General features: G+C 42.9%; 1 protein-coding gene across 4 annotated transcripts in view; it reads left to right on the top strand.

Moving 5' to 3' along the window:
* Positions 1-16026, top strand: part of CP (ceruloplasmin) — a 237551-nt gene that overhangs the window by 139803 nt on the left and 81722 nt on the right. For all 4 annotated transcript variants that reach the window (XM_073581068.1, XM_073581067.1, XM_073581070.1 and 1 more), the window contains 3 exons: positions 5255-5509; positions 5929-6100; positions 14408-14547. In XM_073581068.1, coding sequence (XP_073437169.1) covers positions 5255-5509; positions 5929-6100; positions 14408-14547 — 567 coding nt within the window. The remainder of the gene's footprint in view (positions 1-5254; positions 5510-5928; positions 6101-14407; positions 14548-16026) is intronic.

Here is a 16026-nt window from a genome sequence, read left to right as displayed (position 1 = left end):
CGGAAGAGGGAGAGTCTGTAATTTTACACCATCTTAGGTATTTTGCTGGGACTGTTCAATGTATTATTTGCTTGTTTTATGGTTCAATAACATATTGTCACACTGTTTTTCCCTCACCCTGTGTTGTCTGCATAGTGTTACGCCCACAGGGAGAGGAGAGCGGGCGTGTAGTGGGATGATCGGGCTTTCAATGAGATGATCCCTGGTCGGCGAGCAGACCAGTGCGCCTGCTGAACTCCACACCTACATTATATGGGTAAGACACAAAAACAGAACACAGTATGACAAACGTGCATAAATACTCTGCTGTAAAACATATGTAACTGTAAGTAGCAAGTGCTAGTAAAAGATGTTAACAAAACCAGGGTATTTTGTTGATACGTTTTTTTGCAAAAAAAATGTACGCTAAGCCACTCCGCCGCGTCAAGGCATACCCTTCTCGGAGCAGTCCTATCTAATATATTTAAAAACCTGAACATGTGAATAATACCTTCATGAGCAGGGTTCAGAAAGGTGCTGCCCGGTATGGGCTCGCTGGGCAAAATGGCTTTTTATGCATGTCCCAAAGGAGAGAGGCGGGGATCTCCCAAAGCTTGCATAAGCAAGAAATCAATGGATTCAGAACACATGACACATGCACAAAAACTGAACGGGTCATAAGACCCTGTTCACACCACCCAAGAACTAAGACACAAAAACAGAACACAGTATGACAAACGTGCATAAATACTCTGCTGTAAAACATATGTAACTGTAAGTAGCAAGTGCTAGTAAAAGATGTTAACAAAACCAGGGTATTTTGTTGATACGTTTTTTTGCAAAAAAATGTACGCTAAGCCACTCCGCCGCGTCAAGGCATACCCTTCTCGGAGCAGTCCTATCTAATATATTTAAAAACCTGAACATGTGAATAATACCTTCATGAGCAGGGTTCAGAAAGGTGCTGCCCGGTATGGGCTCGCTGGGCAAAATGGCTTTTTATGCATGTCCCAAAGGAGAGAGGCGGGGATCTCCCAAAGCTTGCATAAGCAAGAAATCAATGGATTCAGAACACATGACACATGCACAAAAACTGAACGGGTCATAAGACCCTGTTCACACCACCCAAGAACTAAGACACAAAAACAGAACACAGTATGACAAACGTGCATAAATACTCTGCTGTAAAACATATGTAACTGTAAGTAGCAAGTGCTAGTAAAAGATGTTAACAAAACCAGGGTATTTTGTTGATACGTTTTTTTGCAAAAAAATGTACGCTAAGCCACTCCGCCGCGTCAAGGCATACCCTTCTCGGAGCAGTCCTATCTAATATATTTAAAAACCTGAACATGTGAATAATACCTTCATGAGCAGGGTTCAGAAAGGTGCTGCCCGGTATGGGCTCGCTGGGCAAAATGGCTTTTTATGCATGTCCCAAAGGAGAGAGGCGGGGATCTCCCAAAGCTTGCATAAGCAAGAAATCAATGGATTCAGAACACATGACACATGCACAAAAACTGAACGGGTCATAAGACCCTGTTCACACCACCCAAGAACTAAGACACAAAAACAGAACACAGTATGACAAACGTGCATAAATACTCTGCTGTAAAACATATGTAACTGTAAGTAGCAAGTGCTAGTAAAAGATGTTAACAAAACCAGGGTATTTTGTTGATACGTTTTTTTGCAAAAAAATGTACGCTAAGCCACTCCGCCGCGTCAAGTACCCTTCTTGACGCGGCGGAGTGGCTTAGCGTACATTTTTTTGCAAAAAAACGTATCAACAAAATACCCTGGTTTTGTTAACATCTTTTACTAGCACTTGCTACTTACAGTTACATATGTTTTACAGCAGAGTATTTATGCACGTTTGTCATACTGTGTTCTGTTTTTGTGTCTTAGTTCTTGGGTGGTGTGAACAGGGTCTTATGACCCGTTCAGTTTTTGTGCATGTGTCATGTGTTCTGAATCCATTGATTTCTTGCTTATGCAAGCTTTGGGAGATCCCCGCCTCTCTCCTTTGGGACATGCATAAAAAGCCATTTTGCCCAGCGAGCCCATACCGGGCAGCACCTTTCTGAACCCTGCTCATGAAGGTATTATTCACATGTTCAGGTTTTTAAATATATTAGATAGGACTGCTCCGAGAAGGGTATACCTTGACGCGGCGGAGTGGCTTAGCGTACATTTTTTTGCAAAAAAACGTATCAACAAAATACCCTGGTTTTGTTAACATCTTTTACTAGCACTTGCTACTTACAGTTACATATGTTTTACAGCAGAGTATTTATGCACGTTTGTCATACTGTGTTCTGTTTTTGTGTCTTAGTTCTTGGGTGGTGTGAACAGGGTCTTATGACCCGTTCAGTTTTTGTGCATGTGTCATGTGTTCTGAATCCATTGATTTCTTGCTTATGCAAGCTTTGGGAGATCCCCGCCTCTCTCCTTTGGGACATGCATAAAAAGCCATTTTGCCCAGCGAGCCCATACCGGGCAGCACCTTTCTGAACCCTGCTCATGAAGGTATTATTCACATGTTCAGGTTTTTAAATATATTAGATAGGACTGCTCCGAGAAGGGTATGCCTTGACGCGGCGGAGTGGCTTAGCGTACATTTTTTTTGCAAAAAAACGTATCAACAAAATACCCTGGTTTTGTTAACATCTTTTACTAGCACTTGCTACTTACAGTTACATGTTTTACAGCAGAGTATTTATGCACGTTTGTCATACTGTGTTCTGTTTTTGTGTCTTAGTTCTTGGGTGGTGTGAACAGGGTCTTATGACCCGTTCAGTTTTTGTGCATGTGTCATGTGTTCTGAATCCATTGATTTCTTGCTTATGCAAGCTTTGGGAGATCCCCGCCTCTCTCCTTTGGGACATGCATAAAAAGCCATTTTGCCCAGCGAGCCCATACCGGGCAGCACCTTTCTGAACCCTGCTCATGAAGGTATTATTCACATGTTCAGGTTTTTAAATATATTAGATAGGACTGCTCCGAGAAGGGTATGCCTTGACGCGGCGGAGTGGCTTAGCGTACATTTTTTTGCAAAAAAACGTATCAACAAAATACCCTGGTTTTGTTAACATCTTTTACTAGCACTTGCTACTTACAGTTACATATGTTTTACAGCAGAGTATTTATGCACGTTTGTCATACTGTGTTCTGTTTTTGTGTCTTAGTTCTTGGGTGGTGTGAACAGGGTCTTATGACCCGTTCAGTTTTTGTGCATGTGTCATGTGTTCTGAATTATATGGGTAAGTAGGATCCTGCTGTGCTGTAATTAAAACCGCCACAGGCTGATAGGTGGAGTGCTCAGTCAGAGAGCCTATATATAAGCAACAAAAGACTGACTGTCACTTCTAAACAGAAAACTGATGTTTATAGGTGCAAACTAAGAGTAGCCATCTCCATACATAACTAACAAATAAATTTCACTCACTCTGTAATGCTACAGAATGAAACGTGAAATTTGAATTGCAATAAAGTTGCATTCTGTAGTGATATACAATGTAAACATGGAATATCTGAAACTTGAGTTGCATTAATACGCTAGATAATAGGTAAAAATTGAGATACTTAGTACATAATTTGGCCAACTCATGCATACCCAGGAACCAACGACAAGGCGGATTCACATTTGTATACGTCCCCAGCAAAATGAGATCACCTTGTTGTTGGCTGCTGGGCATGCATGAATTGGCTAATTTATGTGCTAAGTATATCAATTTTTTTCTATTATCTAGACCAGTAATGCATTTCAAACTTCATATATTTCTTGCTCACATGCTATAGCGCTACAGAGTACAACTTTATTTGTTAGTTATGTATGGAGATGGCTAGTGCTACTCTTAGTTTTCTCCTGTACAAACCAATTTCCTTTTTGGAAGTGATGGTCAGTTTTTTATTACTTATATACAGGCTCTCTGACTGAGCTCTCCACTCATCAGCCTGTGGCAGTTTTAATTACAGCGGGACTCTACCTACTCATATAATGTAGACTTCAGCCTAGGAGAAGATTCATGTACTGGGATAGGTCCCCAGTAAAATGAGGTCGCCTTGTCATTGGCTGCTAGGCATGCATGAAGTGGACAAATTTTGTGCTAAGTATCTCAATTTTTTTGTATTATCTAGAGCAGTAATGAAATTCAAATTTCAGATATTTCATGTTTACATTGTATAGCACTACAGAGTGCAACTTTGTTATTTATGTATGGAGATGGCTGCTCTTAGTTTGCACATGTAAACACTAGTTTTCTGTTTACAAGTGACAGTCAATTCTTACTACCTCACAGCAGCAGTTAGCTCCTCCCACTCTCATGTGATTCTTACAGCTTCAGTCATTGGCTGACTTCCCAGGGGAGTTTGTTCCAGAAGCACAAGCCTCTGTGCGGAGATTAGCCTTTTTTTGTGCTGCCTTTCAGAAGTTCCTACAATATGTTACAACATACAGTTTACACATAAATCACATTATTTGAAGGGAACACACTATATATCTGGTATTTCATAGGGATGGCCACTTTGTGGGATACCACATGTCTCCCTTCTTGAAGTGTGTCTTACCCAACACACAGTGACATATACGCTCATTTGATCTATACTGTTGCTTAAAATATTCTTGGTTTCCTGAGTACCTGTGGCAAAAAGAAGTCCTTTTGTCTCCGAGTAGGATCTTTTAGGAGCAACCACCACTAAATGGGGAATGGAACGACAGTTAACCTGCTATAACTTTGTTGCTTAATCCCCAGGTGCAGTCGTGATGCACAGACCATAAAAAAACTTTGTGCACCAACACTTTTTTTTAGGAGGTCTAGGATACAATGCAGCAGTAATAAGTCTCTCATAAACCACAGTCTCTTTTATTACGCAGCAAAAGTGCATCTCTACCAGAGCCACACATGCCAAGACTCTCCTTCTTAAATAGGCAGCAACCAATTATTCTTGGTAATGAGCAGTAACTGTCCCTTGTCCAGAACAGCTAAAGGCAGGCAAATAGACAGGGGAAAAGCAGGAGTTTGGAAGCCACTAACATACATTTTTCTTTTTTCAGGAATGAAGATAAGTCCCCAAATAAAGTGATTTGCAAATTCTCTTACTTTCCATGCTGGACAATCTTTAATGCGTATATGTAACAGACAAAAAGATAAAATCCCTTTAGCCTATCAGGAGGAGTACTGGCACAATTCTATTAAAGACAAGACTTTGTGATTATTCGACAGAAAGTTGTTGTTTCCACTGTACACTTACATAATTTCTTCCTGTATTATAGCTGTCAATGGATACATGTACGGGAACCTCCCAGGCCTGTCCATGTGTGAGAACATGGAGGTGAAGTGGTTCCTGTTCGGTATGGGAAATGAGGTAGATATTCATTCAGCATTCTTCCATGGTCAGGTGTTAACACATCAGCGGCATCGTGTGGACACTATTAGTCTCTTCCCAGCTACAATGGTCGAAGGTACAATGGAGACCAAGAACCGTGGGAAATGGCTGCTCAGCTGTCAAGTTAATGACCACTTGGAAGGTTAGTCATGTAAAATTCTTGACAACACAAAGCTATCTCACTATACGACCCTGTGAAATAATAATTATGTACAATGAAGGCCTTATCGAGATGGCAGGGTTTATTTATTTGTGCTAGAAAAAATGGATTGTTTTAACTCAGTGTACTGAATCCTATTTTAATCAATCTTTGGTCCTCCTGCCTGTTTTTACCATCAGTCTGACATCAGTTCTCCTCATGCAAGAAAAGTACAACCTATCAAACAGTAAAACATGTTAATCACTTGAATGAGACATGAATGGCATTCAAGTTATTTTTTTAGGAGGGTTAACAAACTATTAACTTAAATTTGAGATATTAAACCACGAATCAGATAAATAAAAAGCATGTCTCCATTTTGAAAAACAACATCTGAATGAACCTAATATATTGTTTTGTAGGCGGCATGCAGGCAATTTATGAAGTGAAGAACTGCGCAAAATATTCCAAAACACCATGCAAGTTTTCGCCAAAGATAAGACATTATTATATAGCTGCTGAAGAAATAATTTGGAACTATGGACCAAAATCTGTCAATCAGTTCACAGGACAAAAGCTAGATGATCCTGAAAGGTAAGATGAGTCTCATTATTGGTGCCAGTAGAACATGTGCCCAGGAGTTGGGTGCCAGATTAGTGCCAACAAGCACTCTCTTTTTGGTCAGGGTAGTTATAACCAACGCTAAGGGCACAAATGAAGGAAATCATTTCTACAACTTTGAGTTTATAGCCAGTTCTAGAAAAAAATGTGTATGTGCTTAATACAGTAGTAATGTACACTAAATAGCCCATATGGAAGGCTTCTAAATGACCAGGACCTAATTATAGCGGCAGCTGATTGGCTGCAGGGCTCATGTCACAGAACAATATTATGTGAACCCCAGGAGACGTGGCGCCAACAACGATGGAATGATGCTGGCATCGGAGGTGAGTACAAGCTGTTATTATTTTACAAGGGCGAATAGTAATTGAGAAGTTGTTCTCTGAGTAGTGGACAATCTCTTTATGTGATTTGTGAATTTAAAATATGTTAAAAAAGATTATCTCAACAGAGATTTTATAAATTAAGGTTTGTAATAGCGCCCTCCCTTGCTTCTTTTCTCATTACTTCCTTGTACTGCAAGTGGTGGTGCGCAGGCTCCCCTATGATCCTTAGCTTCCTGTTGCATACCAGAGGAGGCAATGGTAAGCATGTACAGTGGGTACCGAAAGTATTCAGACCCTTTTAAATTTTTCACTCTTTGTTTCATTGCAGCCATTTGGTAAATTCAAAAAAGTTCATTTTTTTTCTCATTAATGTGCACTCTGTATCCCATCTTGACAGAAATGTAGAAATTTTTGCAAATTTACTAAAAAAGAAACTGAAATATCACATGGTCATATGTATTCAGACCCTTTGCTCAGACACTCATATTTAAATCACATGCTGTCCATTTCCTTGTGATCCTCCTTAAGATGGTTCTACTCCTTCACTGGAGTCCAGCTGTGTTTAATTAAACTGATAGGACTTGATTTGTAAAGGCACACACCTGTCCATATAAGACCTCACAGCTCACAGTGCATGTCAGACCAAATGAGAATCATGAGGTAAAAAGGAACTGGCCAAGGAGCTCAGAGACAGAATTGTGGCAAGGCACACATCTGGCCAAGGTTACAAAACAATTTCTGCAGTACTCAAGATTCCTAAGAGGACAGTGGCCTCCATAATCCTTAAATGGAAGAAGTTTGGGACCACCAGAAGTCTTCCTAGACCTGGCTGTCCAGCCAAACTGAGCAATCGTGGGAGAAGAGCCTTCGTGAGAGAGGTAAAGAAGAACCCCTAGATCACTGTGACAGGGCTCCACAGATGCAGTAAGGAGATGGGAGAAAGTTCCACAAAGTCAACTATCACTGCAGCCCTCCAACAGTCGGGCCTTTATGGCAGAGTGCCCCGACGGAAGCCTATCCTCAGAGCCAGACATATGAAAGTCCGCATAGAGTTTGCTAAAAAACACATGAAGGACTACCAGACTATGTGAAATAAGATTTTCTGATTGGGTGAGACAAAGCTAGAACTTTTGGGTGATAATTCTAAGCGGTATGTGTGGAGAAAAAAAAGGGATTGCTCATCACCTCTCCAATACAATCCCAACAGTAAAACATGGTGGTGGCAGCATCATGCTATGGGGGTGTTTTTCAGCTGCAGGGAGAGGACGACTGGTTGCAACTGAAGGAAACATGAATGCCGCCAAGTACAGAGATATCCTGGATGAAAACCTCTTCCAGAGTGCTCTGGACCTCAGACTTGGCCGAAGGTTCACCTTCCAACAAGACAATCACCCTAAGCACACAGCTAAAATAACAAAGGAGTTGCTTCAGAACAACTCTGTGACCATTCTTGACTGGCCCAGTCACAGTCCTGACCTAAACCCAACTGAGCATCTTTGGAGAGACTTGAAAATGGCTGTCCACCAATGTTCACCATCCAACCTGACAGAACTGGAGAGGATCTGCAAGGAAGAAACCCCAAATCCAGGTGTGAAAAATTTGTTGCATCATTCCCAATAAGACTCATGGCTGTACTAGCTCAAAAGGGTGCTTCTACTCAATACTGAGCAAAGGGTCTGAATACTTATGACCATGTGATATTTCAGCGGTTTTTAATAAATTTGCAAAACTTTCTACATTTTGTTTTCAGTCAAGATGGGGTGCGGAGTGTACATTAATGAGAAAAAAATGAATTTTTTTTAAATTTACCAAATGACTGCAATGAAACAAAGAGTGAAAAATTTAAAGGTGTCTGAATACTTTACATACACACTGTACAATGCATTCTCCTCCTCCTGACTGGAAAACATATTGCATTTTCACTGTATCCCAGTGGTACCTTACAGCATAGCTGGAGCAGCAGTAATATCATAAACACTGACGTGACTTTGCACAGTGTCAGTGCAGGTGTGTTTTCATCCCCTCTAATTTTTGCAGCAACCTCTCACTGCACAGAGCACCACTTTGTAGTGGGTTGCTGATACAGGCATGAGGGAATGATGACACTGTGTGTGCATTTGCTGGACTTTTTCAATGTTAGTGACATGCAGGGCAGGGGATTCAATTCAAATAACACTCACACTGGGCAAGCGAATGTAGGGGGTCAAATCCCTGCCAAGAACTAAATAACACTGTGACTTTAAGAGACAATGCTCCACTAAGGGGGATGGCTGGGGTACCCAAGAATCAAAGCATATGATGTAAACAGAAACAGGAGGAGGCCTTCCAGACCCTGGAAGAAACCCTGACATTGGCCCCCATCCTGGCTTATACAGACTTCAATAATCTGTTACTCTTATACACTTATTTCACCATGGAGAACACCAACACTGATGACCTGTCAAGGATAATCTTCAAAAGTCTGGAAAGAAACCTTGATGAATACCTGGAAGAAGAGGAAACTCCAGACTTTCACAAATTCTCAATCCCGTCATTAGTGGCACAGTCAAATGGGAAGGCTCACTCTCTACCCAAGACACTAGTGAAAACTAAAGAAGAATGGGGAGAGTACAAGATGAAGATGCAGGCTTGCAGCAAATAAGAGGCTGGGTAACCCAGTGAAAGATACCTGACAAGGAAGAAAGGGCTAACCTAGATACCAAGATGAAATTCGTAATGCACCAATGGGACAGCTTGGAAGTTCAAGAAGGCATTCTATACTACAAGTGGCAACAGCCTGATGAGCTAGAGTAAAAGTGGCAAGTAGTAATCCCCTGAAGCATGGCACACGAAATTGCCAATGAAGCTCATGAGATCGGCGTCCACTTTGGATCGGGAAAGACCTACCAGTGGCTGCATCGTTATGTATATTACCTGCAGCTGGAGGCAATGGTTGAGGAAGTTTTCTGATAGTGCCAAGTGTGTGACCTCACCGAAAACATGAAACAGAGGGCACCCTTTCAGACCAAGGAACTGTTAATGATAGATTACCTCCTCATGGGAGAATCAACTAGAGTGCCACAGTACTGTACGGCCATGAATAACCACTTCTCCAAGCTTGCAGTGGTAACCCCAACTAAGGACCAGACAGCTGAGTCCGCTGAGAGTTGTCTGTCAAGTCTGTCTTTGGGTGTCTGAAACGGATCCACTGAGACCAGAGAGTGTGTTTTCAGGGTAAATGGATGGAGGAACTGCACCAACTGTATGGCATCAAAAGGTTCAGGACATTCCCACACAATCCCCAAGAGAATGGGGCCTGCAAGTGCTTTAACCAGACCCTGCTTCAAATGTAGAGAACGTTAGCGTAAGATAAGAAATCACATTGGCCTGACTACATAGCTGAATTGGTCAGGACCTATAACAATTGTATCTACACCACCATTTATACCACATATATGCTATTGTTTGGTAGAGCCGGCTGAGAAATCTTCAAACTGAATCTTGAACAGCCAGAGGATCTATGCAAGCGATCTGCCACCTCATTGGTGAATGAAAACTGTCAGCGGATCTAGACTATCTGCCGGCTAGCAGGCCAGCGGTTACTGGAGTACACCTATAACAGCTGACCTGCATTCCAGAAAGTTCTGCTCCAGCCTGGGGACTGGAGGCTGGTGCAGGAAAAATGTTCCAAAGGCAAGTTGAATGAATATTGTGAGGTGCAACCATACAAAGTGATCAAGAGAGTGTAACCCAACGTCCCGTTTATGAAGTACAGATTGAATATGAGGAGTCTGCTCCGAGAACTCTACAGGAATATTATGGGCATGCTTGTCTGAAGATCCCATATCTGCACCGAGAGTGGCTCCGCCTGTTTCTTCCTCAGAGCTGACTTGCCCCCACAGTGACTCCAGTGAAGACTGCTGGACCATTCCTGAAACTGCGGAAGGTCCCCAGACCATGGATGGCGAAGTTCCCGACACAAAACCATTGCCAGTTCACAGAGGAGAAGAACCCCAGGTTCTGCCTGAACCTTCTGCTGTAGAAGACAGTCCTACAGTGATTGCTCCCATTGAAGATAGTCAAGACCTCCAGTGATGCAGTAGGCCTAATGCAGAGCTTTCACCAAATAGGTATGCTGCTAATAAGTTTATCTGTATTGTGGGCAATGGGCCACTGCTGGGTAAGCGGTTGCATAGAGTCTTTGATCCTTCTCTCTGGGCTTCACAGCTAGGCTAAGGATGTCACGCCGTTCTGTCTGTATCTGCTTGTCGGCGTGACAATGCATGTCTGCTTTAACCCCTTACTCCTTTCCCCCTAATTGAGCTGAGATACTGCTGGCTGTTACCTGTATGGAGCCTGCTTAGTTCCCTGCACTGCTGCGTAGCTGCACATGTGGTGTTAGGTCTTTGCTCTGATGTTTGACCATTCGCATGTGCGGTCCCTGGTCACCGCTGTGGAAGCTGTACACGGGTTGTGAGGTCATTTGCAGCTGGGGCATGACTTTCCACGTGTGTCTAGGCTTGCAGATGATGCCTGGTGCTCTAAGCTGCAGTTCCTGCACTGATTGTGCTGCAGTGGTTTCTGTGTGTGGTTAGGGTGTGCGCGGCCACACCTCCCCTGCTTTTATCAGGGTTAGTGTGTGTACTTGAAATGCTGTCCCCAGCCAATTGCTGAGGGGCAGCTCCTTTATAAACTTACCCTGCCCTATGGGTGGGGCCAGAGCTACTCAAAACGCTCCTGGACTTTGCCACGTGTGTCTCGTGTCTGTGTCTCTGGACCTCATCTGTCTCGGTTATGGTACCAAAGTCCCTGCCTTGATTCCTGCTTTGTCCTGTACCCTCGCCCTGCCCCGGAGGCGGTATATCCAGGCCTGAATCCTTGATCCTGTACCTGTCCTGTACCTGACACTGTCTAAATTTGCCCTGGCCTGGAGGCGGTGTATCCAGGCTTAAATCCTTGATCCTGTACCTATCCCGTACCTGACTATGTCTGAACTGTCTGCTGTGTCATGTTCCTGGAATCCCTGTGTTTGGAACCCCGCACCCAGTGACTCTGAGACTCTTGTAACCGGTGTTCCTGCTGAGCATCTACTATGCTGTGCTCTGACTACCATGCGGTGCTAGCTCCATGCAGGCCCAGCAATCCTGCAGTGTTAGCACTATCACGCTTGAGTTCCTTCCTAGGTCCGATGCCTGTCGACCACAGTCTGGAATCTGATGACCGCTGCCTAGAGCTGGATGACTGCAGTGATGCCTGTAGGTTGAGTTGGATGTTCGGAACCAGACGACTCCCGTCTGATGTCTGCTGGTGACTCTAATGTCCTGTGGGTGACCCTGATGTCCTGATGACCTCGTGTGCCCTGATGACTTTGTGTGCCCTGATGTCCTGATGACCACGTTTGCCCTGATGTCCTGATGACCTAGTGTGCCCTGATGTCCTGATGACCTCATGTGCCCTGATGTCCTGATGACCTCATGTGCCCTGATGTCCTGATGACCTCGTGTGTCCTGATGTCCTGATGACCTCGTGTGACCTGATGTCCTGCCTGTGTCCCGATGTCCCGCTTATAAGTGCCTCGGTGATCCGATGGTGCCTTGGGGTCCACTGGGTGGTACCCTTCTGGGAGGTCTGGAATCGGGAGCCTGGTTTAGCCCTGTTTTGTCTGTATCCTGGAGAGAAAAAGCACCAGTGACCCTTCAGCATTGAAAGTGGGACGAGACTTGCCCGGACCCAGTAGAAGATGGAACCATTAACATGAAGGAAAAGTGCAAAACAGCAGACTCGGCTCCACTACTTAGGGCATACGTTTTTCTCAGTGCTGCAGAACTTTGAGTGTGACACTGGTGATCACCTGCGTTAGGGTATAGAGCAGGTTTCTCTAGTTAGGGCGCTGTAACAGTGCAATCCGATTATCGGTAGCCAGGTAGGAATTTAGAAGAGAGAAGTGTGTAGAAATTGTTTATACTGTATGTATTGTACTTTGTGTTGCCATGGATGGAGCGCAGCTTATGTGACACGTTCGAGCTATCTCTCTTTGGATCTATTATTGCTGTTAACATTACAAGAATTGTTAGTCTTATTTTCTGGCATAAAATCCTCTGTCTTTCAATAAAGCCAGTGTTTTGTTTCTGCATCATCGTCTACTGTACCGTATTTGAGTTCTCCCTGGCGATGTCATTCAGGCACTGCTTCACAAGCATTGTTAATTTACCTAAAGGGATGCTGATGCCTTTTCCACACCAAGGGTACACTAAGGAGCACTCACTTACATATACAATAAAATGTTTTTATACAAAAGCTAAAGAAGTGTAATGTATATACTGTAGGTATGAGTTTTGTAGGAACTGAATTCCCTATAGTACTATATAAGTAGTTTAAATTGAGTTTTGGGGTGAAAAGGGGGTTCCCTTTCAGATAGATAGATATCTAAGTTTTCTGAAAAGTGGTAAAGGCAAAAACTTATATACCCAATGTGAGGGTGTTCAAATTTATACATAGTTTTACATCATCTGACCATGATTATCTATGGCTGTACAAAGTGGTACCACTGAATACCTTTTTTTTTGTGTTTTCAAACGTACTCAACAATGTACACTTGAATTCCACAACATGAGAAAAAGCATACTGTAGGATATACTGTATCAGTAACATATTGTTCTGTATATTACATCTATTGTCTGTGCAGTTAGTATACAGGATATTATGTGACTGGTATATTAGATACAACGTACTGGCTACACACATTATAGCAATCACATATTATCCTGTAAATAACATCTGTTGTCTGTGCACATGCTATAACCCAGGGTATAGTAAATGCCCCTCCCTCTGCTCCATGGCCCTGCCAGCACCAGGATAGGGAGTGTTAAACTGCCCTCATTGTTTGTAGACCACAAAGAATGAAAAAAATGTTATTAAGGTGTGATACTGTGGTATGGTACAGATTAATCAATTCTCATTCACAGACTCTGCAGGTCCTGCACCTGCCTATCACTTGATTCTTTTCATTACTGATAAACTGAAACTACCAGTCCCATTTTCTATGTTCTTCAGGGTTGCAGTAGTACAGCACAATCTGAAATGACTTTCTATCCCTTTGATAGAAGGATGAGTTGTGCGCTATGGCCTCCTATTCCTAGGTTTTAAAACACTAGAATTGCCACTACTTTCTCTGCTCTATTTTTTATAGTGCCGGTGATAGTCTCCCATTATGGGCTACACAAGACCGTGTGATGTGATAGTTGCAAAGCATTATGATAAGGCCTGTGCAGCTGCCCCTCATGTCATGTGATCCTGCTCGCTGGCTGATGCAATCTTCACCAGTGTGTGAAATAGTGACAGGCATGCTCACTGCTCTTACAGTAAAGAATCTGTGTTTGTGATGATGATTAAACCTTCTTTCCTCAAGACATAGGTGATGCCCCCTTATCATCGTTGCAGGCCTTAAGGGCATGTCACACTAAGAGATATCGCTAGCAATATCGCTATAACTTGTGACGTTATAGCGATATTGCTAGCGATATCGCTATGTGTGATACTTACCTACAACCCGCTCCCCCGCTGCTTATCGCTGATCGCGCGAGAACAGGCTGGACTGTTTCTCGTCGTCAGCTTCCTGCGGCGCTTCCTGCTGTGACGACGAGCGACACGTGGAGCCGGGCGAGCGTTCGCAGGATCGCCTGGTGTGACAGGTAAGTAGCGACCCCCGTCCCCAGCGATGTCGCTGGGGAGATCTGCCTGTGTGGCAGCTCACTAGCGACCACTTAGTGATGCACCAGCGATCCTGACCGTGTCATATCGCTAGTCGGGATCGCTGATCCATGATACTAGATTGTACTGAGGGATATTGATCGCAATTCTTGCCTCCTCCGCACGTGTGTTACATAGTTACTAAATATTTTGCATACCAAAACACAGCGTTATTCTAATATTCTATCATCAAATACAAACTAAAAAAAATTCTCCTAATTTATAGTGAATCCGCTACATTTTTTATGCAAACCGAAAACAGAATTGGCGGCTCTTATAAGAAAGTGGTTTATGTGGAATACACAGACTCATCCTTTACAAAAAGGAAGGAAAGATCCAAGAAAGAAGAACACCTTGGAATTCTAGGTAATTTCTTCCTGATCATTCATGTCAGTAGAAATGCAGATGGCATTACTATAAGACTATATTAGTAAATGGTCCAACATGTAAGTCTGATATTAAAGAAAAAAATATACTCTATTCTATTGGAGCTATGACAAGTATGAAGGGTAATTTTTCCAGCAGATCTCTGCAGATCCTCAACAAGCCTTTAAAAGGATTCACATGCGACCCGTAATGAATGATACAAGCTCTGTGGCTTTTGTGTCTCCCATAGGAATGGAGCTATAATGTGCATGTGTGATCACTGATCCTTCCACCTCTATAGCGCTAGACAAGCGATACTGCACATGTGTGATCTTTACTAGAAATGAGCGAATATCTTTGGTTCCCTGCTTATTCGGCAAGGTATAGCGCTTACCGAAGAAGCTGCAGCGGAAACTCAGATACCAGGAGCTCCATGCATGTGTTGTGACTGTCACACAGCCCCGACACATGCAGCTGCGGCACCGATCACCAGATTATCGGGAGCTCTCCAGGTATCCGGGTTCCTGCTGCAGCTTCTTTCATAAGCGCTATAGCTTGCCGAATAAGGAGGGATCCGGCGATATTCACTCATCTCTAATCATTACTCCCATAGACAGCGAACGGAGCAGTGGATACACATATGTACTGTACCATTGCTCTGTTCACACAGGAGACCAGCACCCTGGTTTTCAGGATCTACTGTATAAGAGTTCATGTAACCTGAAACAACTAAGAACTAAACATGTCTGCTTAAAGTAAGACATTTTAATGTACAGTGCTGTACAAAACTTTTAGGCACTTGTGAAAAAAATGCTGAAAAGTAGGAATGCTTTCAAAAACAGAAATGTTAATAGTTTATTTTTTTATCAATTCATAAAACAAACAACTCTACAGCAGTTTGTTTACTTTTCATTAAAAATTGTCTCCAGTCAAAAAACGGAGGTAATTTTAATTCTGTAGTATAAAGCTCACTGCCTAGGTTATCAGCCACCTCTACAGTGTATCGGAGGTGGCCTGTTCCTAGGCAAGGAGCGCCTGCTTGCAAGTAGTTTGCTATAGAACTTACAAATGCTGCTCTGAAATTGGCTTCGGCCAGTTTTAGTGACCCTGCGCACCTCTCCCTTGTACATAGGAAGCACGGAGGCAGGAGACTAGGGCGCTTCATAAGGCAGAAAGTAAAATAACCCCTTTACTTATAATGGGGCCTGCCAGGTTTCTTTAAAGAAGCACCCCTCCTCCCATTAAAGTTTTTATCCTCTTAATATATTGTAGTCATCATATTATATAGCACTGTGTACTTACCAATTGCTCATTTTGCCTTTCTACCAAGATAATTCTTCTATTTTCTCTTCTCTATGGAGAAAAAGTAAGTTTCTTGTCCCTGAATTTATCATACCCCTCTTAAACTCCTGATCCAGCTGCTCCTTCCTACTCCCTTTCAAGGACTATTGCAGTGACTTATGACTCATACAGGAAAAA

Source organism: Dendrobates tinctorius, unplaced genomic scaffold (genome assembly GCF_039654945.1).
Source record: "Dendrobates tinctorius isolate UK_male_01 unplaced genomic scaffold, ASM3965494v1 ptg000069l, whole genome shotgun sequence".
Lineage (NCBI taxonomy): Eukaryota > Metazoa > Chordata > Amphibia > Anura > Dendrobatidae > Dendrobates > Dendrobates tinctorius.
Note: the sequence above shows the minus strand (reverse complement) of the source record. Positions and strands in the feature narration are given on the sequence as shown.